Raw genomic sequence first — 23,441 nt, 5'->3', positions numbered from 1 at the left:
TGATGGTGAAAGCTGAGGGCAGTCGTGCGTCATTGTTGGTTTAGGTAAAAACTCTTCCACTGAGCTCTAATGTGGTCAGTCCTTTACTAATATTCAACGTATTCCTCAATAATAATGACAAATACATGAGTAAATATGTATTTACGGAGTAAATAATGTTAGGAAAACCAAGCTAAATGCTGCTATGTTGATCACAGGTGACGGCACGCGGAAAGGAAAGGTAAAATTTCCTAATCACCTTCAGCTGACAGCGGTTACGTGCGCGTGCGGTCCGTGTGCGATAAACCGGAACTATAAAGTTGTTTTTTCTTTTTCCCTTTTTTGTTATTTTAATCTATTTTTAATGTTTTATAAGCTGCTAATGGAGCGTTTTTGGTCAGTTAAAGAAAAGGTCATGACACAGACTGGATGAAAATGAAGATAAAACCTCTATGAAAAACACACTTGGTGTAACAAAACTGAAATTTAAATGATTAAATTCAACTTGAAGAGACAATAACCATCTCATACATTCACATTTTGCTAAATATGCTCACCCTATCATTTAGTACACGTCTAGTACAACTCGTACCTGTTAAAATGGCGGGTTTTCTCTGGCTCTGTTTACATTTGTAAGGATTTACTTTCACATCACAGCTGAATGAAGAAAATACATTGACGTGGAAATCCAGAGTCACAAGGAACTCAGCAATGACCATGTTTAAAATATTACAGGTTTATTGCATGTGCAGGGGGACGAATACAGCGGGTGTTTGAGCCAGGGAGAATCAGACCTCTTAAACAATCAAGGCAGTCACACTGCTGCTCCACGTTTTGCTTGGTAGCTGATGGCCGCACGTTTGGCCAGGTAATCACCTGTTAAGCCTCTTTGACGGCGGGAGGTCAAGAGGAGGAAGCTCAGGGACAAACCGGCCACTGTGCAGCCATTCACAACACAAGCGGAGCCCCAGAAGAAGGACGCGACGGGCTGTGCCGCTCGACCTCTCGTTGTTGCTGCACCCTTTAGGATATAGAAATAAGGTAAGCAGCTGAAGATGTTGGGGATACACGGTGATAGAAAGTACATTTCTGGTAACAAACCCACACAGACGCTTCTTTGGAGTGAAGAGAACCATGTGATGCACAATGTGTTCATGCACCTGTTCTTCCACAGGATGTCCAAGGAAGCAGAGAGGACCGCCTCTACAACTTCGGCTGAATCGGTTTCAGAATGGTACATTTATTTACATACATAAAATGTTCATTGTATTGCACAGGTATTATTATTTTTATTAAATGTTCCTTATGGTTTCATTTTCCATATTTTAGCAAAGATGGTGTCTCCCCGTCAGGTTCGGTCTCGGAAGCGCCCAAGAAATCGTCCAAGAAGTCCAAGAAAACCACCGAGAGCATGACCAAGGTCTACAACTCAGTCCTCAACAGTGTATTTGGAGCGGTAAGTACAAAAAAAAAAGAGCACTAGCACCATCTGTGGATCTCTGACCTGTAACCGTTTAGATCTGAAAAAACAGACGTTAAAAGTCAAAGCATCAGGGTCAAAAGTGAGATGGAAGTCGAGCGGTGTAGCTCCAGAGTTGTTCCTGACCTGCCTGAGGCTCATCAGTTGAGGCTTAACGTCACACTTCATTAAGGTTATCCAAGAAAAGCAAAGTCAAAGGCAGATTACATTTAAAAATATCGAATTTTCCATTGTGCGAGACTTGCAAAAGACAGCTGAGAATGACGCATGAACACTTTATTTTGGACTCTTCACATCTAAAACTTCGTAGCAGTCCTATTGTTGTATATTTCATTGTAACGTGTGTTTGTTTTTTCCTGTGTTTGCACAGGAGAGAGAACTGGCTCAGGCTGAGCTGGATGGTAAGTCTCACTGCTCCATGTGACATTCGTTAAAATCCTCGGTTAGTATTTCAGTAATGACACACTGCCTAATTATTACTGTTCAAATAGAAGCTGTCACTTTTCCCAAAACCCTTGTATATAATGTACACTCACCTGCCACTTTATTAGGTACACCTTGCTAGTAAAATGTTGGACCCCCTTTTACCTTCAGAACTGCCTTAATTCTTGGTGTCATGCTTTCAACAAGGTGTTGGAAACATTCCTCAGAGATTTTGGTCCATATTGACATGACAGCATCACACAGTTGCTGCAGATTTGTCGGCTGCACATCTATGATGAGAAAATCCCGTTCCACCACGTCCCAATGGTTCCTCTATTGGACTGAGATCTGGTGACTGTGGAGGCCATTGGAGTACAGTGAACTCATTGTCATGTTCCAGAAACCAGTTTGAGATGATATGAGCTTTGTGACATGGTGCATTATCCTGCTGGAAGTAGCCGTCAGAAGATGTTCTCAGTGTTGTTGAGCCTGTGTGAACTGTAGTCTCAGTTTCCTGTTCTTAGCTGACAGGAGTGGCCCCCGGTTTGAGTTACTGTTGCCTTTCTATCATCTCCAACCAGTCTGCCCATTCTCCTCTGACCTCTCACATCAACAAGACATTTCTGTCCATAACAACTGTCGCTCACTGGATATTTTCTCTTTTTCGGACCATTCTCTGTTAAACCCTAGAGATGGTTGTGTGTGAAAATCCCAGTAAATCCCAGTAAATCAGCAGTTCAAAAAACAAACAAAAAAAAAAAATATGAAAAGGAATGTGGTAGCATGGCCGAGCGGTCTAAGGCGCTGGATTAAGGCTCCAGTCTCTTCGGGGGCGTGGGTTCGAATCCCACTGCTGCCAGTCTGTTTTTACAGAATTTCCCCTCGGGGATCAATATAGTATATCCAAGAACAAAAAAAAAAAAGTTTCTGAAATACTCAGACCAGCCCGTCTGACACCAACAACCATGCCATGTTCAAAGTCACTTAAATCCCATTTCTTCTTCATTCTGATGTTCGGTTTGAACTTCAGCAAGTTGTCTTGATCACCTCTACATGACTAAATGCATTGCAGCCACGTGATTGGCTGATTATCTATTTGCGTTAACAAGCAATTGAACAGGTGTACCTAATAAAGTGGCGAGTGAGTGCATATCACTTCGAACTGGCTTTTGCATGAACAGCAAGTATTTCTCTCGTTTCTCACAGAGTTGCAGGAGGCCTTCAAGGAGTTCGACTACGACCAAGATGGCTACCTCAACTACAAGGACGTGGCTGAATGCATGAGGACCATGGGGTACATGCCCACTGAAATGGAGCTGCTGGAGATAGTGCAGCAGATCAAGATGAGAAGTGAGCCTGATCACATGTGCAAAATATGTAAATGTATGTGAAGAAATCACATAGTGTTTAATAGACTGATTAACGGTCATTTGTTGTTTTTTTACAGTGGGCGGTTTAATGGACTTTGAGGACTTCACTGAACTAATGGGACCCAGGATGATGGGAGAAACCGCCGACATGCTGGGCCTCAAGGAGCTCCAGTCGGCCTTTGTACAGGTTAGCCGGAAATAAAATTCAAATTAGGGAGGCTTGTTAATCAGACCGTGACATCACAAACGATGCCGCTCTGCTTTTTAAAAGTTTGACCTCGACGGGGACGGAAAGATCAACCAGGAGGAGATGAAGGAGGCGATCAAGAGCATGCTGGGGGAGAAGCTGAAGAAGGGCGAACTGGAGGAGATCTTAAAGGAGCTGGATATTAACGCAGACGGAAACATCGACTTCGAGGGTGGGAGTCGGACTGACCGCGTCGCGTTGCTTTTCAGAAAGATGAACCACCACTCACTTTTCTCCTCTTTCTCCTCTTCTTCTCAGAGTTTGTGATGATGCTCTCCATCCGCTGACCCTCGGGACACCGACAACGCGCGCCTCCGCTTCCGCTGCTTCTGGATTCAGAAATAGAAAATACAGCTTTCGACCGAATATTCACAGTTGTGATGTAGACACAGACCTCTGCAGTGTAATGTGTGCCTCACCAACGATACCGATGATTAATGGCATGACTTTCATTTAGTGTGAAAAGAGTGTTAGTCTGCTGTGACGTGTCATGTAAATAAGACTGAAATGTTTCACTATTTTTAATAAAGAAATCAAAGTCGGCTGTGCCTGAAACGTGACGAGACAAGGATTTCCTTTTCAAACAGACTTTATTCCAAAAACATATCATTTATTATTCCCAGGTCAATGTTACTCTGTCTAACATTATCTAGAGAATATAAGTTAAATATAAATAAAATAACGTCATCTGTCAATTGTTAACAACAACGATGCAGCTTTGAGCTTTGTCTACTCGTCTTTAGAAGTGGAAAAGCATTTGCGCCAAAAGAAAAAAACAAAAAAAAACAAAAGAAAGCTCCCACATCAGGGCCAACATTTAATGGTGCTACCAACGCCAGCCAGAAGCAGAACTTATATCTCCTATTTGAAAGTCAACAAGCGTAACACTACTGGTAACTAGAATCTGCGTGTTATTCTAATAACATCAAACTAATGAGGAGGAAGTATCCAATAGTCACATCTAGTCATGTCAGTGTTTCATATTTGAGAGGGATGAGACATCAACATCACAGGATCTGAGTTTTAACTCGTGCATTTGTCTGTCGGATGTTTGTCCTTCAGAGAGAACACGCCGGGAAATGTCACATTTATTTTGCTCATGACGTGACTTTGAGGCCTTTCCCTTCGATTCAGAGGAAAACCATTAACGACACATGCAAACGCCGGGATGTATCACTATCAACAGCTGATGAACAAAGAAAAGACATGTATGACTAACACTCATAGTCATATGTCTTTGTCAAAAAAAAAAAAAAGCTGCAGCAGACGAAATGCTCGTCTCGTCTTTGAGTTTCTGTAAATCCATCACACATTTGACTGGTCTGTCCACGTCCCCCGACTCACAGCACGTTTCTCCTCCTCCCGTGGTAATATCGATTATTTTTTTTTCTTTGTAAACGTTGCGACAATGAGGAAACACCCTCCCGAAAAGCAGCTTTCGTAGACGAGCGCGTGTAAGTGTTCGTAGTGTGTGAGAAGTTTTATTTTGCTTAGTTTTATCTGCTCACATTCAGGATTTCCCAGGCTGGCACACACTAAAGCTAAATGCACATGTGGCGCTACTTTAGGATGCCGCTTCAGATTAAAGCCCATGTCGAATACGTTGCATCGGTTTCACAGCGTTACCAGACTTGTGTGGACAGTGTTTTGTACTCTGGACTAATGGTCACACCGCAGTAACTCAAGTCACGTCACAATGTCCTTCAATGTAAACACAACAGTGGCTATAAGACGTTCACGTCTTTATGTCAGTCTCTGCATGCTACCAAACCTCTCAACAACCCTTCTTCTTCTCCTCTTTCCTTTCTTCTTCTGCTTTCAGTAAATGGTAGATAGAGGAAGATGAAAGCGTCAGCTTCTTTAATCTCTTCTTAGACCAGTCTGTCCTCTACATCTCGTTGGTCGGCTCGTCGGCGAACTCGGCCATGATGTCATGCACCCAGATGTCTTTCTCTTCCTGCGAGGTGTCAACCAGGAAGACGGTCAGCTTCCTCTCCCACGGGTTAGCGGCTTCCTGCACGGCCTCCAGCTGGGCCACCAGAGGTTTCTTCTCCACGTGGTTCCTGAAAACGATGGAAGCCTCCTCCGACCACTGTCTCGGCTTCACTCCTGTGCACAGGGAAGAACCAGACGGACGTCACGTACGCGACAAGTCATGTTTCTGGCATGAGGACAACTCACGTGTATTACAGGAGAGTATTAGAGTCACACGTGAGAAAAGAAATTAGAGGAGGTAGATTTTTTTTTTCCATCATGCAAAAACGACGAAATTTTGAGAAAAAAAGTCGAGTTTACGTCCAACTCCCTCAGCAGACAAAGGCAACAGTGTGTGACAACATCCAGGCCACTGTTGACATGCAAAAGTCCAATATAATATTTCGGCAATATAACTGAAAAAATAATCACAATATAATTTTAAATTCTTAATATTAATTAACAATTGAGCCCCAATAGTAGTGTGGTGGTACCATACGGTACTTTCTGCTTTAGAGTTTTTCTCGAAATTTCGACTTTTATCTTGAAATTTTGACTTTTTTTCCCCCAAATTTCGACTTAAAAAAAAAAAAAAAAAAAAATTTCCCCAAAAAATTGACCTTTTTCTCCCCAAATTTCACATTTTTTCCTGCAAAATTTCAACTTTTCCCCCCCAAAATTTGCCTTTTTTTGTCCCCAAATTTCAACTTTTTTTCCTGCAAAATCTCACCTTTTTTTCCGCAGAATTTCAAAATCTTTTATGCAAATGTTTGACTTTTTTTCTCAAAGTGCATGATTAAAAATAAAAGTCTACCTCTTCTAATTTCTTTTTCTCATGGGCGGCCCTAACACTCTTCTGTATGTGTGATACTACGCAGAGACACAAACGTAAACAGGCCGAAGTGTCGGAAGTTCGCCAACCCCCAAAAAAGAAAAAAAATGACTTGAAAGCCTTTAAGTCAAGACTAGTTAGCTGGGAAGAGTAGAATAAGTTGGTCGGACAGTATGTTGTAGAGGAAATGCTGCCCTTTTTTTAAAAAAAAAATAAATAAAAACTTGTATTTTGTTTAATTTTTAATTATTTTTGAAATCAAGTAATCAGTTGAGTAAATCACTTTTTAAAGGAGTAATCAGATTACTTTTTCAAGGTAACTGTGGCAACACTGGTTATGTTGTTAAGGACATGTGAGATGAACGTTGAACGCTGAGCGAGGACATGCCTCATATTAGACAAGAGTACATGCTGTACTAATTATCTGCACTGCTCCGTAATCAAATATTTGAGATTAGATGGAAGATAAATGACATTACACGCGCTACACGCGAGCACCAGTGGAGATGAGCATGTAACTGATGTGGACGTGGCATTGGACACGGTGGGTTCGACTCACCGGCCAGCTGAGCAGTGATTCCCTGGAACGGCAGCTGTCTGAACTCCTTGATCAGAGGTCTGAGCTGGGTGCAGCTGACCAGCTCGTGTTTACCGTAGTCCAGCTCGTACACAGACACCAGCCCGTTGGTCAGGACGCCCTTCACCAACACACGGTACCAGCTGAGGAAGGAGGAAGAGGGTTTATTTTATACGTTTGGGCAAATGAGGCAACAAATTTTGCACAAAACTTAAATAAAGTCATCGATAACTCACTTGTTCTCCACTTTGGCTGCATATATCTGGTTCTTCTCTACGTCCAGAGATTTCTCCTCAGTTTTGTTGTAGTAGAGGATCATCTCTCCCATCAGCACCACCAGTTTATACATATCTCTCCAGGGCTGCAGCACAAAGTGGCCGGGATGGCAAGCCACTGACACATAGACGTCTAGGTAGTTACCTATGAGGCAAACGTTAAAACCTTTATTTCTTTGTGCAAAAAAACCCAACAAACACTGAGCAAAAGACAACATACTTTAATACAGAAGACATACTTTTCCTCATTACCTGTTTGGGGGAGATCCAGCAGTGATGGCAGCTGGAAAGAAGACGAAGGGGATAAAGGTGTCTCTGGTGGGTTGTTGGTGGTTGCGTTTCCTCCTCCTCCACCTCCTCCTCCTCCTCCTCCTCCTCCTCCTCCACCTCCTCTCGGCCCTGACAGAACCCTCCTGAGATGAGGCTTGGCTGGGACAGAAGTTGAAGTCGGGCTACCGTTGGTGGAGTCGCTGGCGCTGGAGGTCTTGGAGGACAGAGTGGATGTGGACATCTTTGCAGGGCTGTAAAATTATATTTATTATTATTTTATTTTTTTAGAATAGACAGAAAATCTAGGTTTATAGAAAGACATAACCGTCCAAAACACTAGCGAGGCAGCAGAGAGCTAACACCTGTGGCTCGTCAGGAACACGTCTGGCTGCTGCTTGAACAAGTCGGACTGGGCCATCTGATGGTTGAGGCTGCGGGCCGGGTCGTGGAAGTTCTTGTCAGTGAACAAGTAGACGTAGACGCAGTGCTTGGTTTCATCCACCTTGGCAACCTTGGAGGGGGAGGTTATGAAGGCCAGAGAGAAACATACTATTATTATTATGATTAGGAAAACTGACATCCCGTTAATATGGTTGATTTGTTGCAAAGGAGAGAGCAGGAAGCAACCCAGTGGAGACAGTCATAGGCTGCAGCTGCATTAGACATTCAGAGATGATCCACCAGCGGCAACTTCCCAGAAAGAAGGATTTACTCCTTCAAGTTCCCAAAGACAAACTGGAAACGACATAAACTAAAACCAGTAGGATCAGAGGGCAGGTGCTCTCTTTGCAGATGTAATGTAATTATATTGATCTATCTATCAGTCTATCATGCATCAACATAGTTTAGATATCCACGTAAATATTACAAATATTCCTTTTAAATTGGCTAATTTTAAAATAACGTATTTTCATTATTATAAGGCGCTTTCAAACTTCCTCAGGAGTCCCAGGATCAATGGAGTTTAAGGGTTTCTAAAACAAATCACCATCTCTATGTACAGGGTTCATGCACATTTGAAATTTCAAAATTCCATACTTTTTCCATACCCGAATTTCCAGACTTCCATTTTATATTTTAGAGAATTGAACAGTGGTAACAGTCTTAGAAAACACGAATATTCTTCCATACACTAGGTTTTTATTTCCCATACTTATCTTGAAATTGCGACTTTTTTCCGCCAAATTTTGTTTTTTTTTCCAGCAAAATTTTAACTTTTCCCCCCCAAATTTCGACTTTTCCTGCAAAATTTCATATTTTTTTCCGCAAAATTTTGAATTCCCCCCCCAAAAGTTTGACTTTTTTCTCAAAGTGCATGATGAAAAATAAAAGTCTACCTCTTCTAATTTCTTTAGAAGAGACTTTCCAGACTTGGATATTTATTAAACATTTTCCATACTTTCCGTACTTGCGTAGGAACCCTGCATGTAGTCTGAGGTCAAAGAACCTGTTTGAATAAAGCTGGAACACGTTTACCTTCATGCTGCAGTCTGTGATGTTAAGTACTTTCTCTCGTAGCCACTGAACAGCATCTGGACTCCAGGATCCGACGCTGACGGCCAGGTCTGCCAGACAGCACTTCACAGCCTAGACACACGTTGTTGACATGGATCTTTTGTCGCATCAGACTGCGTGGAAAACGATCTACGTATCTCATGATGCTTATTAAAGTCATATAGTAAACACTGACCTGCGGTGGGATGGCCATGAGGTCGCGGAGGAACGGCGGCGGGATCTCCCTCAGCTCGAACACCTCAACAGAAGCCTGAACCCCAACGTCGATGAAAAGGATGTCCAGCACTCTGCTGCCATGCAGGTTTGTGATCTAAAAAGAGAAAAGAGAAAAAGTCCAATGTCAACAAAATACTGTAACTGTGCAATGAGATGACTGTGATCTGTGGATTTTCTTTTAAAAAGAGCCACAAAATCTAGATCATCAGCTCAAGATTTAAACTAGAGGGTAGAGAGTCTGAAATTTATTTGGATTTTGAACACATTGTTATGGCCTAAGATAAAAATAGATATATAAATATAAGGCTACGCCTGTTTTTAATGGTGCATTGTGGCTTTATTTGTTTCGCCGATGAGCCGACCTGTTTAATAATCTACAGTCTTTACTGCAACAAGGAGCTGGTTTCATCTCACCTCCACGCGGGACCATTTGCCTTTGTAGCGGGCCAGACATCTTTTTCCACAGAAGGGTCTGGATACCAGGAACTCCGATGTTACCTGGAACAAAGTCATTTTGGTTTATATGTGTGTGTTAACTTTCACTCGCTTTAGATGATTCCGATCACTGTGCATGGGCAGCTGTTGCTTTATGGCTGCAATCGAAAGCTCACAAAAAACCTCAACGCTCCACCCAGTCTGCTGCAGGTGTAGACTGTCCCCACATCAGCGGACAGGGCGTTAGATCTGTGGCTGTTAATGTTTAAGGGAATACAGACGTATGAATAGTTTAATTCTTCTTGCCGTCTCATGTCCACAAACGTCTGGTTCAAACATTAATAAACAAATCGTTCCTCGGTGAAATGCACCGGCAGATTCTACACAATGTTCACCTAAACACTGATGCAAAGTGTTGACAAGCTGCTCCCAGAGGCTCTACAGGACAACCACCGGCCGCACTCTGCTACTAACAGATTAAGTGGCTTGTCAATGTCTTAACTCCAGATTATCGGACTAATCTCAATCTGTCCACAACGCGGACGAGCAACACATTCAAAAAAAAGCCTAACACCAACATGTTTGTGTGTGTGTGTGTGTGTCTTCACCAACTCCACCGACTGCCTGTTAATATTGTGCTTAACTACTACACTATTTGTGGATGAACACACTCGGCAAATGTTAATCTGATGACTCAAATCACCATCCACACGCAGCAGTATTTTCTCTTTTCTATTTTTAGGGGTTTGCAGCAGACTTGTGTGGATCTAGTCAGTTTATATACAGTCTAAAGCAGGCAGTAGTTAGGGAAACGTCAACCTACAGAAGAGAAGAGTGAGAAATTAAACATCTGATATTTGGGATATCACATGTTTTGGAGACTGGAATCAGAATGAAGTATTTTGGAGGTTGTGTTCTTTGACACAGAGGAGGAGTCCAGTCAGTATCCAGACCATAGACTCTTTAAATATTATATCTATACTGTCTATGGTCCAACCAAACTATAGATTTGTTACAGTATGTAATAATATGTCAAACACATGTGACTGGGTGATGCTACACAATATCTTGCAAGTACTAAAACAAAAAAAGGACTGAGGATGGACTATTTCACTGTGATGATGAGTAAATATTGTAGAATAATCCCACACTAGTAGTAAAACAGGTTTGCATGGCCACGTGTTAGCGCTGCCTGCAGAAAAAATAAATAAATTAAATGTTATCAAGATGAAACGAAGAAACAGGGACAATTATGGTTTCATTTATTTTTATATATTTAAACTGCTACGTCTATAACGTCGATAGCAGTGTGACCGGCTACCGTAATAACTGTAGTCAGCGCGCAACATTTTTTTTTTTCTCATTCATAAAAAGCTAAAATTCAGAGACAGCTATAGCCGGGGGACACATCATCCAAAACTTCTGGGACTGTCCCCAGAGAAATTGTACAGGACGTCTGGTCACCCTAAAAAAAAAAACCCTAATTTTTCAGACTTTTCCATCTTCACCACGCTTCGCAGTGACGCACCATGTGTGTTTAGAAGCGCCACATTGAAAACTGTCAAGTCTGAAACTGTGTCTCATGGCGCCGTGTAATCAAATGCACCAGTATATTAAAGATTCATATCATAACGGAAAAAAATACCAGTATATAGTATGAACCGATATATCACGCAGCTCTACATTATAGGCAGTTGGGGAAATCTAACTGAAAAGCACAACTGCAGTAGTACATAGTACGTAACCAGCTATTTCCATACAATTTAAATATAATAATCAATCCAACACATCATTCGATCATATTTTTCAGCATATTAAATGAAATAAATATAAAAATGTATAAGAGCAGTGTTCACCTGTGAGTGGAAGTACGTCTCTATATTCTCCAGGATCTCATTCAGCTTGGCAAGACCTCTGGAGGGAAGCTGGCAGTAGATAGTTCCATCCGAGCAAACGCTGCTCACAGTCACATTCATATAAGCACTGTTGACCTGAGGAGAGCCACACATAGAGGTTTAGTGTGATGCATATTATCACACACACACACACAAAGTCTCTCGTACCTGTAACGGACTGGCTAGTGTCTTGTCCTGCAGCGCTTTCATGCAGGTGGCGTTGATGTTCACGTCGTCGTCCTGTGACGTGTCGTACAGGACGACCAGAGGCGTCTGGGCCCTCTCTAAGATCTCTGCCAGTAGGATCCTCCCGCTCGCCATCGACTCAAACTTCTTCAGCACCGCAGGCTCCTGGCAGAACGGCTCCAGGCCTGGACACACGCAGAAACATGCAAGAGGGCGTGAAGGTTCAAAGGTTACTTTCACTTTTTAAAATTAAAAAAAATAAATAAATTCTTCTCAATCCAGACTCACCTGCCAGTTTGCACTTTGTCGCCTGGAAAGGCAGTTTGAAGAACTTCTCGTGCAGCTCGAACACTTTGGCTTTGCCGACCACTTCTGAGAAACCGTGATCCACGTAGTGGACCTGCAGAGACAAGATTCAGCTAGATTCAGCTTCTCCTTAGGTGAAAAGAACAACGCTTGTTAACTGGAAGGTTCGGAAACCAAATGGTTTTGATATAAATAAGCTGGAAAAAAGACTATTTGGAATTATTATATATGGAACAAGCAGCCTTGGTTCTTCCCTCTTCTCTTGGTTCTACACTCTTGAATAAAACTCAAGTAAGACAATGTACCTTGATATCACACTTGACAGTGACGAGCTATGATTATCGCTATCTGTGTCTATTGCGCTGGTCGTAAACATGTTGTGCATCCTGTACATATAGTGTGATGGCGTTAGCGTAGCTTTTTCTGCACTCTGTCTTGCCTTATGCCTTATGTTAGGACCCTGAGCTGCTGATGCTTGGCTGTAACACATTTTGTACATTTCTTATCAATGTTCAAGCCTAATGTACGTCTCTACTCTAAAAAAAACTCATAGTTTTTTGACCCCTCACCTTAACCTTGTCGGTCATGACCTCACAGACTTGCGCTCTCAGAATCTCCTCCTCCTCCTCAGCTCGGACTGCGACCAGTTGACCCGAGGACAGAGACGACACGGGGGCCGGGCCGCTTTGGTCCAGGCCGTAAAACTCCCTCATTTCATCCTCCATGGACTCCTGGGCCTGAGAGTAACCCTCACCAATGTACCTGAAAGACACGTAGAAGAAGAAGAAGACAGTGAGAGAGGTTTTCATAAAACAAGCACTCACGCACAGTTCCCTCCTACCTAAGTATAACTCCGTTGGTGTTGTTGGCCTCCACCACCAGCACAGAGGGGTACTCCTCTTTAGGGATCTGCAGAGAAGGCACTGCCTGGTTACTGAGCCTCCTCCCCAGCTCCTTCCTCACCCTCAGCTCCTCCTCGCTGGCCGAGGAGTTCTTCCTGTTGCAGTTTTCGTCCTCTCCGCCGCCCCCCGTGCTGCTCCGCCTGTAGAGGATGGCCCTCTTGGGGTTGTCAGGCATCGGGTAGTCGATGGTGCAGATGTCAGAGAGGAGCTCCAGGTTCTCCAGGACATGTCCAGGCAATTTTCTCTTGCAAATAAATATGAAATAATATTATAAAATGCACCTGACATGCGTGTGAAGGTGAGAGTGCGTCGAGGCGTTTACTGACTTTGTAGGTGTCCTGGAAGAGCTTGGGCAACGCGTGGGCCCAGAGTCCGTGGGAGTACTTCAGCAGCAGCTCCTCCAGCTTCTGCTTCAGGTCGGGGCTGAGGGACGCAGGGGACGAGGGGGGGCTGGGCGAGGCCGAGGACGACGCTGGGGACTGAGGAGACTGAGAACCGGAGCGGGTCGGAGGGGCGCTGGGGGGCCTCTGCTGGACGGGGGACTGCAAGGGTTTGTCCGGGGAGCTGTTTGACGTCGGGACAGAGGCGGCAGGGGAATTTGGGTTGAGGGTGGGTGAAGGGGACGACGCGGTGGACTGGTCCTTGGCCGGGTAGAGGAGCAGCTCTGATGGGTTGCTGCTGCACGTTTTCTCAACCTAGAAGAAAAAGAAATAACCAGTTTTTCCATTATTATTTAAGAGACAGAGCCCCCAAATCTATATAGCATCATAAAACGTGCATACAGTGCATATGTGTGTCCAGGTCTCCAGGTCTTTGATGGCCTCGGTGGGCAGGTCCTGCTTGTACAGTTCTCTGTAGATCTGAGGCAGCTTTGATACCCAGAACCCGTTGCTGTACTTCCCTAGGATCTCCCTGATGCGACCCTGGACCTGCTGAGGGTTGTACGGCTTTCCTTTCCCCGAACCGAAGCTCTCGTTCAGATTCAAGGGCGCTGGAAGATCGAAAACAAAAAATAAATAAATAAATGACATACATACAGGCCTTTACTGCATCTACAGTATTAAGTTCCCCTAAAACTGTCGGATTGAATGTCACAGCTTTTGCAAAATAAACAGGTGATGATTTGAATCAATAGCGACAGGCATAGAAGCCCAATAATAAGGTACAAAGCTGAAAAAGTATCCAACCCCCTCTGGATTGATTCTATTTCTGTGTGCAAGTTGCTGCTTCACAGTCACTGGCACACATTTCTTTGCAGAACTGCTTTTTTTTTTTTGCAGATCTGCTGCAACACTGGGGGATCGAGCAGGAGCTACTCTATTCAGGTTTAGCCACAGCATCTCAAAGGAGACGTCTAGACTTTAACTAGGCCGCTCCAAAACCTTCACTTTAACACTTCTGAGTAATTTAGACTTACTTCTACTCCTTGGGATTAATGCCTTGCTGCATAACACGGATGAATTTAAACAAACTCACACTCACAACATTATACTGCCACCTCCATGCTTGTTGTCAGTATGTTTTTTTATATATATATGGAATTCTGTGTTTGGTTTATTCAGGATGTGAAAGGGCATCTATTTTCCAAACCATCCAACTCTAAACTTAAGGATCTGAATGGTTTAAGGGTTATAGAGGTTGGTTGTGGCAGAAGTCAGATAAAGATTTGTCTTTAACTCACCCACTAATTACATTTTTGCAGCATTACTGAGGGACGACATGAGCCTACAGTGTGTCAGATGTTTCCCTTGGATCTTCTGACACTTCCTGATCCATTTAAGTGATGGTTTTACTGAATAGTTCTGGTAAAACTTAAGCTGTGGTGTGTCCAGTCCAGCTGTTAGCAACTGGTCAATTCAGCTTGGTATTTTTTTTGGATTTAACTAACTAACTGATGTAACTAATTGCTAATTGCTGTTTCAGCCAGTTGGTAACAGGGAACCTTTATGCTTCAGTACATACAGTTATCATTTAAACCTTGTATTTTATTGGTTGCGTTTTTTCTTCTGTCCAATTAAACTTGAAGATCTGACACATTTAGTCACAGAGATACACACAAAAATAGAACAAATCAGGAGAGGTTGGAATACTAACTAATATATTCATGGCCTATATATATATAAATATATTATTCCTTTTACAAGGTTTATGGACTAGAATATCTCTCAAGATTCAAATGGGATCAAAAGAAACAGGAGAAACAGAAGCAAATCCATCCACATTCATTTAGTTAAAATTTAATTGTGTGGTCAGACTGTGAAAATTTGAATGAAACTTAAACTGTGAAAGCCAAGAATGAAAATGAGCTCCTGCAACTCATTGAACATAAAATAAGGGATTCTCTTAACACGAGGAAGCACAGGCTCATTAACCAGCTGCCGTCAGTAGGGGTCAGAAAATAAACTAGTACGACTCAGGCTATAAACACATGTGCATCAAAGCTATGCATCTTATTACAGGCCACTATTTTCCCTCGAGCTACAAAGACCAAAAGGCCTTCTTCAAAACCAGGCCGCATGACACCAAACACATCACACGTTTAAATAACGGCCTGCAGGACGGGGGTGAAAGAAATGCTGGTACAACTTCAAACCTTCAAACAAAACCGTGAAGGTCAGAAAGTTAAGGGGCAGCCAGGGTTTGATACTTAAGTGAAAAAGATGGCACAGCGTGACGTTGGGAAACTGCCCTCTTTAGTCCTAAAACCGTAAAATGTCTTCAGAGAGGCTGGAGGTAGTCGGCTCTTTCCTATGTTTGTTCTGGTTTAGAGGACGAAAAAGCTGAAGTAGCTGTATTTTTAGCGTATTAAAAAAAAAACAAAAAAAAAAAACAGCCCGTCCTACTTACGACCAGTCTGTTGGGAGTTTCTGGAGAGGTGAGCGTGCACCTCCTTCTGGAACCGTGACGGGAGGCTCATTCTCTTGTCTGGTCTGGACACAGGAGAGCAGGACAAGGAGGACAATTAGTTTTCTATGGGCTCAAATGGAAAACAAATATGGGGACGTGGGAGTGGGAGTTTAGAAACTCAAACTACATGTTTTAAAGCTTTGCTGCATGCGAGGTCACAAACAGCGAAGCACGTTCATTTCCGTCTAATTTCCATCTTCAGGAAGCTTAATTAATATTTCTGCAATAAAACACAGCTTAATAAATCCACGACCACAAAAGTACTGAAGCAATTTACATAATTAATGTTCTTTTTTAACATGTGGGAGCTTGGAAGGGTTGGGATGTAATTACTTAGTTTACATTTAGTTTAATTAGATTTACTTCCTTAATGTGATGTGGTGGCGCAGGCAGCTTGTGTCCCCTCTCTCTTCTTATTTTTTATTTATTTTATATTAAAGTGGAACATTTTTTGAGTCTGGAGATAAACTCGGTTCATTAATTAGCCTTTATTGTGTGGAAGTAACCCGGAAGAGGACACGAGTCCCACTATCCAGCTGTGTCTTCTGCGTCCTCACTGAACACGTCCTACAGAAGACGGTTGGGTATAAAATATCAGGCATTCTGCACAGGTGCGAGGGACACGGGTTTACTTTTGATGAAGCTTTTGTCTGCAAGATGGCATTGTTCCCCGGCCTTTGTGTTGTCAGGGGAGACGGGAGCCGCTGGCTTTAGCCGCTGTGTCGAGTGTCTGCAACTCAGCAGTTTGGCTTTTTGTGTCTTTGTCGAGTGGGGCTGCGGTTCGCACGCCGGTTTGTGCGTGTACTTTTTTATTGGGATAGGTTTACCTTTTTTTTTGTCACCGGCATCTTACGGTTCTACTTCGCAGCTGGTCGATCGAAAAGATCAGCGGGGGTTTGGCGTTTGTTGCAGTCGTGCAGTTTTCTGCAGACATTGCAGAGACAATGTGCGGGCGCGTGTCCTCCCCAGGATCAAAACGGGAGCACGGCAGCTTTTAAACAGAACAATCGGACGCCTGTTCATCGTCGTTATCGGAGCCGTGTCTGTGTACGTTCCCGCTCCGGTTGATTGTTTCGGAAAGTTTGTCCAACAATTAAATGCTCCAACCCAATCAGCGGCTTAACGAGCGGCTTTAAAACGCCAAATCATTCCGCTCAATTAGTTGTGTAACTAGTTTTTATCCAGTTTTGTTGTCTCCTCCCTGAGCCAGGGTTGTCACACTTGCGCTTGTTTTGAGTTTGCCGTCATAATTAAACATTCGTTGGTTCACGGCTCCGACGGTCGCGCAGAAAACGCCACAAAAACCCACCGTTCAATTTAATTTATATTATATTTACATGTGTTTATAAGTACAGACAGTAATGACGCCATGGACAAGCCTCCACGAAGATTAGACTGGCATAGTTTCAGGCTGTGTCAATTTGTTTTCCGAGTTTACCACTTGCACTGCCAGGCACCCATAGGTACACACACACACACACACACACACACACACACACACACACACACACACACACACACACACACACACAAAAACGCACAATTGGTGATGACTCTCGCCCAATGGCAGATCTAGAGGGATACAGAGAGATATGCTGATTCACTGCGTGTCGGTTTACAGCCGTTAATCTACCGAAGAATAGAGGAGAGATTAAAAGGGGCTCACGGCCGCCCCCCCTCCCTCCAGCCCTGGACTCGTGTCCCACTGCCAATTCACCAGGCTTCCCACCCTGTTGCCTCATTGTGCTGCTGCTGAGGGGGGGGGGGCAAACTGGACACCCATGGCGACACAGACAGAGAACTGATGTCAGTTGTTTTCACAGCGGACGGATGAACAGAGGCAGTGGATGGATGGATGGATGGATGGATGGATGGATGGATGGATGGATGGATGTGGGGGAGCCAGTCAACAACAACGTTAGCTTCTTTAACGACCACGAATCAGACGTTCAGTTCAGAGTAAATGGTAGAAGCTGTATTCTCTTATTGAACTGATGAATAATGAGTTAATCCAACTAGGTAGAAAGAGGAAGAAAGAAAGAAAGATGGAGGCAGAGAGAGAGAGAAAGAGAGAGAACACTAGAATAACCCAGAGAGCACATCATCATCCCGGTGCTGAATAAGCAGCAGCAGGGAGGCGGCTCGCTCTCAGAAACCATCCAGGGTTCAACCAGGCTCCCATTCAGCAGCGGCTTATTCTGATTCAGCTCAGACCACACAGGTGGGAGGAAGAGGAGGGCAGAGATACAGAAATGGAGGAAAACAGAAAGCAAGTCGCACTGCACATTCAATCTACGGGAAAACTTTCTGGCATAAGAGCTGTTTTTTTCCTGAGCACTGTGGTCAACTTCCAAAGCAGCGTGGAAGTCCGGTCGTGCTGTGAAATCCCACAAATATGTAGCGTATAAGCTGAAGTGGGTGCTTTTTATTGCAAATCCTTTAAAAACGAGCTCGGCCACTCACTTGTCTGCAGGTGCGTTCCCCTTCCTGCTGGGTGCGTTTTGACCGGACATCTTATTCGGATGCCCCCCGGTCTTGCCCTCTTGCTGTCCATCCCTTACGTCCCTCGCGTGTCTGAAGTCTCCATGTCCGGCCCCGCGGCCCCCGCCCCCGCCCCCGCCTCCGCCTCGACCCCCGCCTCGCCCACGGTGGTTCGGCTGCCTCAGAGAGGTTTGAGGTTTGGCTGCGGAGAGAGAGAGAAAAAAATGAATTAAATAAAAACACACACTCAGCTGAACCTGAACCTGAACCTGAACCTGAACCTGAACCTGAGACAGCAGAGTGAGTGTGTTGACGTCTGCAGACAGGACGGCAGCTCCAACACAGCGCTAAACGTCCCACAACGACGAGGTTTAAATAGACGCTATTAATAAGCATGGTGCTGCTGTGAGCTAGAGCAAGGAGTTGGTTAGCTTAGCATTAGCATTAGACGTGTTGCCTAACCCCAAGTCTAAGGACCAGTCATTAACCACGTGGAGGAATAGTTAACGTTCTTTAAAACCACATAAAACAACATTTCCCTATATGTACATACACACACATGTGTGGAAACTGTGTACACAATATCTTGTACACTCACACCAAAAGAAAGTAAGTACAGGACTACTTTCATATAATTTATAACTCCAGGATCTGTAACCTATGGTAACCGTTGTTTATCCAGGAGAAGTCCCTCAGACCACGCCCACCTTGGACTCCAGCCTGACCTCGACCACACACCTGTGCAGGTTCGCCGCCCGTAAAGTCGGCGTCTATAAAAGTCCGTCCACAGAGACACGTCTGCCGGGAGAAGCTCCCGGCCGATCCCCGAAGCTCAGCATGACATCACATTCCTGCTACTATCGCTAACACGCGCCGCCGCGCACGGTCCTTAGTCATTTCCACCCCCACGCCTCCTTCCTCGCTTCCTCATCCCGCCGCCTCTTCTGTTATCTCCACTCTTTTCTCAACCTTTATTTATTTATTTATTTATTTTTTTCCTCAAATAGATCTGGAACTTTCTGTCGCTTTCTCCTTAAATCTTCCCGGCGACAAAACACAACAAGTCGCAGACGGGCAATTCAGAAACATAAATGACTATTTTTTTGCGTGAGTCCACGAGAAAATTAAATTAACAGTCAATCAATCAATCAATTAATCAATCAATCAATCAATGAAAAGGAAATCCACTCGTTCTATGATCCCAACAGGCACAAGCTTAGCTCCACATGCAAATACAGGAAAAAGACAAACACACACACTCAGAGCCGACGCTGCATCACCTCACCGGCATGGACACACAGTCTCTGGTCTGTCTCTGCCTGGACATCAATAACACAAGCAGTAAGAAAAGAGAGACGAGGGGGGGGGGGGGGAGGGAGAGAAGGGGGGAGAGATGGATTGTGAATCAGCTCCTCTTGGCTGAGTCTCAGCTGCTACAGGCTGCGTTAGCCTCAAGATCCAGCTCTGTCCCTCTTTCTCTCTCTCTCTCTTTCCTTCCTCTGTTTCTGACTCCCTCCTCTCCCGGCGTCTGCCCTCCCCCTACCTCTTTGCCATTTCACCATCCTTCTGTCTTTCTCCTCGCAGCCACTCCTCCTTCTCCCCCTTTTTCTCTCGTCTCCTCCCTGCACTATCACCTCCCACTTCCTCCTCTGACTCTCGGGATATTCTGCAGCATCACAGCCCAGCACAAACGTAGGCAATGGAAAAAAAATAATTATATATATATATATGTGGGTGCAAGTCATATCTCCACGTATGTCAGGTCTATAAGAACTAAATAAAGGTTCCTAAGTGTATTTGGATTAAGAGTAAGAGTGAGCTGACATGTTCATACACCTGATTCACTCTGTATCCGCCTGTTTAAGAGTGAACATGTGTCAGTCATTCATCCGTGACCCGTCCGGCTGCACCACACAAAGCATTTGCTAATGTTGCATTGTCACAGTAGTGATGGAGGCACTAGAACCTAGTTCTGCCTCCCTCCCTCCCTCTCTCTCTCTCTCTGTCTCTCTCTCTCTCTCTTGCAGCAGTGTTGCTGCACTATGGCACCAGAAGAGCCTGGAAGCATTTGGAAATGTTCAAGAATGTTGTACTTCGTACGTCTGCTATTTGCTATCTGTTACATTAGAGTTAACCCGACGAGCACAGCAGCAAGTGAATTAGCAAGGAATAAGGAAATAAACAGCGCTGTCATTCTAACGTGCAGACGCGAGGACACAAGCAGACATGAGTCACTTGCCAGAAGCAGCTCGTCGGTCATTTCTGAAAACAGTTTTATTAGGTTCTGAGCGTCATCTCTTGGCATCTTTTGTGTGTTTGAGAAATCTTTGCAGAGTTTATAGCACGTGATGCAAATAATCATCTTTAGGTTGTTCAGGATTGTCATGATGTTCGGTTCATGTTGAAACAGTGTCAAGGCGGAAATTCAACTGTATGATCATTAACTAACAGATGCCAAAAGCAGTGACCTCCATGAAGCCAGAGTTTAGGGTTTAGAGCAGAGCCGCCTTTGACAGAGCGTTTCCAACTTTATGCCAGGAAATAAAAAAAATATATGGAAAATAATTGGGAAAGTGTTGAATAAATAAATAATTAATTGGAGAAATGTTTTCCTGTGAACTGAGCACTTACACACACTCTCTCTCCATATTTCCGGGCGGCTACTGGAGCTATGAAACAAAAGCCGGACTTTATACTTTAAACTTTGTTCTATTAACTATACTGTAAATGTTATTGTGGGGGTATTGTAGCCAAGCAGTCAAACATTCACAACCGAATGACTCAGAGTCAAAAATCAACACGTATTGTTCTGCTGCGATATCTGGATGCGCACGATGGTCCAACACACGCGGCATCTTACAGGGTTTGACCATGAGCTGCCAGACTATCACAGAGCACCTTTAAGATTTAAAACAACGGGCCACCCACCTGGAATGATTTTAAATCAGCTTTAAAGTCTGAACCGTTCGTAAACGTCTGGTCTGTCTCTGTCCCTGCGTCTTACCGTTGAGGACGAGCGGCGCGAGCGGCTTGACCCTCATCTGGGTGTTGACCAGGTGGGGTCGGCCCGTCTTCTTGGAGCTCCGCTGTCGAGCCACCACCTTGGCCACGTGAGCCGTCTCGTGAGCTCCGGAGGCGAAGTAAACCACCTGGGAATGATAATGTAAGAAATAAAAGATAAATAAATAAACCAAGGACGACTGCAAAGAGACGGACTCGGGCGCACACACCTCCCCGGAGCGGCTGCGCTCCATGCGGACCACGGTGGGCATGCTTCCCAGCAGAGAGTCCATGTGGCTGTGCCCCATCTGCTTGTGCGGGATCTGCTCCCCGGTCAGATCCTTGTACTCGGACTGCAGCCGCGACAGTGACACTCCACCTTTGTTGGCCTGGAGGACGGCCCGCAGCATCTTCTTCACCAGCTCCGCGTCGGCCATCTAAAATAAAAAGAGGAGAGGAAACAAAAAAAAAAAAAAACGGGTTCGACGGAATCATTCGGGTAATTTAATGCCCCCCGAGGGTCAGGGATTGTGTTATATATATGATGCAAAGCCATTCAAATGTGCAATGTCTGCACTAACATTGAGCGCAGACACTGAATGGCACTGAACTGGTTGGGCTGTTTTTTTATTAACTGCTGACCAGATTTCCAGAGACAAGCAGTGTAATTCACTCACTCTGCTTAAGGAAATAAAACACTGACGGGGGGATAGTTTCTTTTTTTTTTATTTTTATATAGGTCACAATGTTATTATTAGAAATAGAAACTCTCTATAGTTTGGCTGAGACCACACCAACATATCTAACTCACAGTTTGCTCTAAAAGGAAATTAAAGTTTGCTTAATTTGCACTAAGGTTGTTTTATAATTCAGAAGTTTTTTACTGCAGCACCCAAACAGAAAAAGTCCCGGCAGAAATAAAAAACAAAAAAAAAATGCTTTCGGTTTCCATCTTATCTGCAGCCAAAACCGTGCGACTGAGGAATTCAAACACACTTTGCCAAGTGCAAATCTGGTCTTTTGTGATCTACACGACAAAGAATCGAGACGACATCTCAAGATGTTGACACATATTTCCAAAACCCAGACTCTGGCAGACGCGGAGGAAACACCCTCAATGTGCAGCTCTGACTCTGACAGATCTGCATTGCACCCAAAAACACTGTTATCATTTCTGCAAGAGTCACTTTTGCAAAACACCCTCTATAAACCTCTATAAAGGCTATATGAAGGGTTTAATTTAAGGTTTTACTCTCTCTAAAACCCCTGATGAGCAAAGAGTCGCAGCAGAAACTAATAACTTAACGCTGTCAGGTTGTTTGGGAGTGATCTGTCTTCAGGCCACTTGTTGATCTGGCGACTTTCTGCAGAGGGCAGAGAAACTATGAATGACGTAACGTGTGACACTTCACTCCACACCCTCCATCGGTACTAAACTATTTGCTCTAACTCCTCCTGCATTTTTTAAAAACTTTTCTGATCCAAATCGCACTTAAATTGCTCGTTCGGACACAATGACATCGAGAAAACGTACCGGACCACGTAAACAGCCCGCCCAGGCAATATTATAACGCTCAACATCGAGTTAAATCCTCTTGTCAGCCCCGGGACAGCGGCTCATCAATTTCGTTATAAAACGCGATTACAACAACGGAAGCGCATATACGTCGCCTTCAAAATAAAACACACAAAGCTTACCGAGCGCCATTTTCAACGCGTGCCACGCAAACAACGTTTAAATTTGAAAAGTCACCACCGGAAACACATCGCTGCGTCCTTGCTAGCTTAGCAGCGTCCGAGCCATCCTAGCCGGGTGTTACTGAACTAATAAAACGAAAGAACACCGGCACAACTTTATAAAAGCCTGAGCTTTAAAAAAATAAATAAATAAAATCTGCGTAAAGTAATAAAAAATGATGCAAAAATTAAATAAATAAATCTACCTTGCTCTAACCGGACGAGGAGGTAAGGTCGGGACCAGGACCGGTCGCTGTCAGCGCTGTCACCGGTGCAGGGCTGAGCTGTGTCCCCGGGGTGTGAGTCCGCCAGCCGGTCCAAGCGCAGCCTCTCCTCCGCCTCCTGATTGGTCCGCTGTGAATGGGCCTCAGGCTAATTACACGTCAATGTGAACCCAAGGGCCGCAACCCCTGGCCACCAAAAAAAAAACTATT

General features: G+C 44.1%; 2 protein-coding genes and 1 non-coding gene across 4 annotated transcripts; 2 read left to right on the top strand and 1 right to left on the bottom strand.

The window, feature by feature from the left end:
* The first annotated feature begins 800 nt into the window (after nucleotides 1-800).
* Nucleotides 801-4,054, top strand: LOC125024254 (calcium-binding protein 2-like). Its single transcript, XM_047612019.1, has 8 exons — nucleotides 801-1,020; nucleotides 1,154-1,213; nucleotides 1,309-1,435; nucleotides 1,830-1,860; nucleotides 3,089-3,232; nucleotides 3,330-3,439; nucleotides 3,524-3,671; nucleotides 3,758-4,054. The coding sequence occupies exons 2-8, from the start codon at nucleotides 1,155-1,157 to the stop codon at nucleotides 3,784-3,786; spliced, it is 648 nt and encodes a 215-aa protein (XP_047467975.1). The 5' UTR covers nucleotides 801-1,020; nucleotide 1,154; the 3' UTR covers nucleotides 3,787-4,054.
* Nucleotides 2,660-2,741, top strand: trnal-aag. The gene has a single exon. It is a non-coding gene; the product is annotated as a tRNA-Leu (tRNA).
* Nucleotides 4,055-4,070: 16 nt separating the features above from the next.
* tdrd7b (tudor domain containing 7 b) lies at nucleotides 4,071-23,357 on the bottom strand. Of its 2 annotated transcripts, none has more exons than XM_047611997.1 (20): nucleotides 23,214-23,357; nucleotides 21,501-21,707; nucleotides 21,275-21,419; nucleotides 18,253-18,472; nucleotides 15,730-15,812; nucleotides 13,665-13,873; nucleotides 13,209-13,577; nucleotides 12,822-13,126; nucleotides 12,550-12,742; nucleotides 11,963-12,074; nucleotides 11,657-11,859; nucleotides 11,450-11,584; nucleotides 9,573-9,656; nucleotides 9,118-9,252; nucleotides 8,904-9,014; nucleotides 7,790-7,938; nucleotides 7,410-7,678; nucleotides 7,119-7,302; nucleotides 6,865-7,025; nucleotides 4,071-5,608 (listed from the first exon to the last, which is right to left on the bottom strand). In XM_047611997.1, exons 2-20 carry the CDS (start codon nucleotides 21,705-21,707, stop codon nucleotides 5,388-5,390), a joined length of 3,495 nt encoding a protein of 1,164 aa, XP_047467953.1. In that variant the 5' UTR covers nucleotides 23,214-23,357; the 3' UTR covers nucleotides 4,071-5,387. The 2 variants fall into 2 exon arrangements, with proteins under 2 accessions (XP_047467953.1, XP_047467963.1); XM_047612007.1 differs by lacking the exon at nucleotides 23,214-23,357 and adding an exon at nucleotides 22,805-22,867.
* Nucleotides 23,358-23,441: the final 84 nt, after the last annotated feature.

The sequence above is a fragment of the Mugil cephalus genome, chromosome 1 (genome assembly GCF_022458985.1).
Source record: "Mugil cephalus isolate CIBA_MC_2020 chromosome 1, CIBA_Mcephalus_1.1, whole genome shotgun sequence".
Taxonomy (NCBI): domain Eukaryota; kingdom Metazoa; phylum Chordata; class Actinopteri; order Mugiliformes; family Mugilidae; genus Mugil; species Mugil cephalus.
This window is presented reverse-complemented; position numbering and strand designations above follow the sequence as displayed.

Bases quoted from the DNA above. Each gene is read 5' to 3' on its own strand.
- LOC125024254 (XM_047612019.1), top strand. From the start codon at position 1,155: ATGTCCAAGGAAGCAGAGAGGACCGCCTCTACAACTTCGGCTGAATCG. The intron at 1,436-1,829 runs GTAAGTACAAAA...GTGTTTGCACAG, and splicing joins TCAACAGTGTATTTGGAGCG to GAGAGAGAACTGGCTCAGGC. The intron at 3,440-3,523 runs GTTAGCCGGAAA...GCTTTTTAAAAG, and splicing joins TCCAGTCGGCCTTTGTACAG to TTTGACCTCGACGGGGACGG.
- tdrd7b (XM_047611997.1), bottom strand. From the start codon at position 21,707: ATGGCCGACGCGGAGCTGGTGAAGAAGATGCTGCGGGCCGTCCTCCAG. The intron at 21,420-21,500 runs GTGTGTGCGCCC...TATCATTCCCAG, and splicing joins AGCGCAGCCGCTCCGGGGAG to GTGGTTTACTTCGCCTCCGG. The intron at 7,939-8,903 runs GTAAACGTGTTC...TCCCCCTCCAAG, and splicing joins TCACAGACTGCAGCATGAAG to GTTGCCAAGGTGGATGAAAC.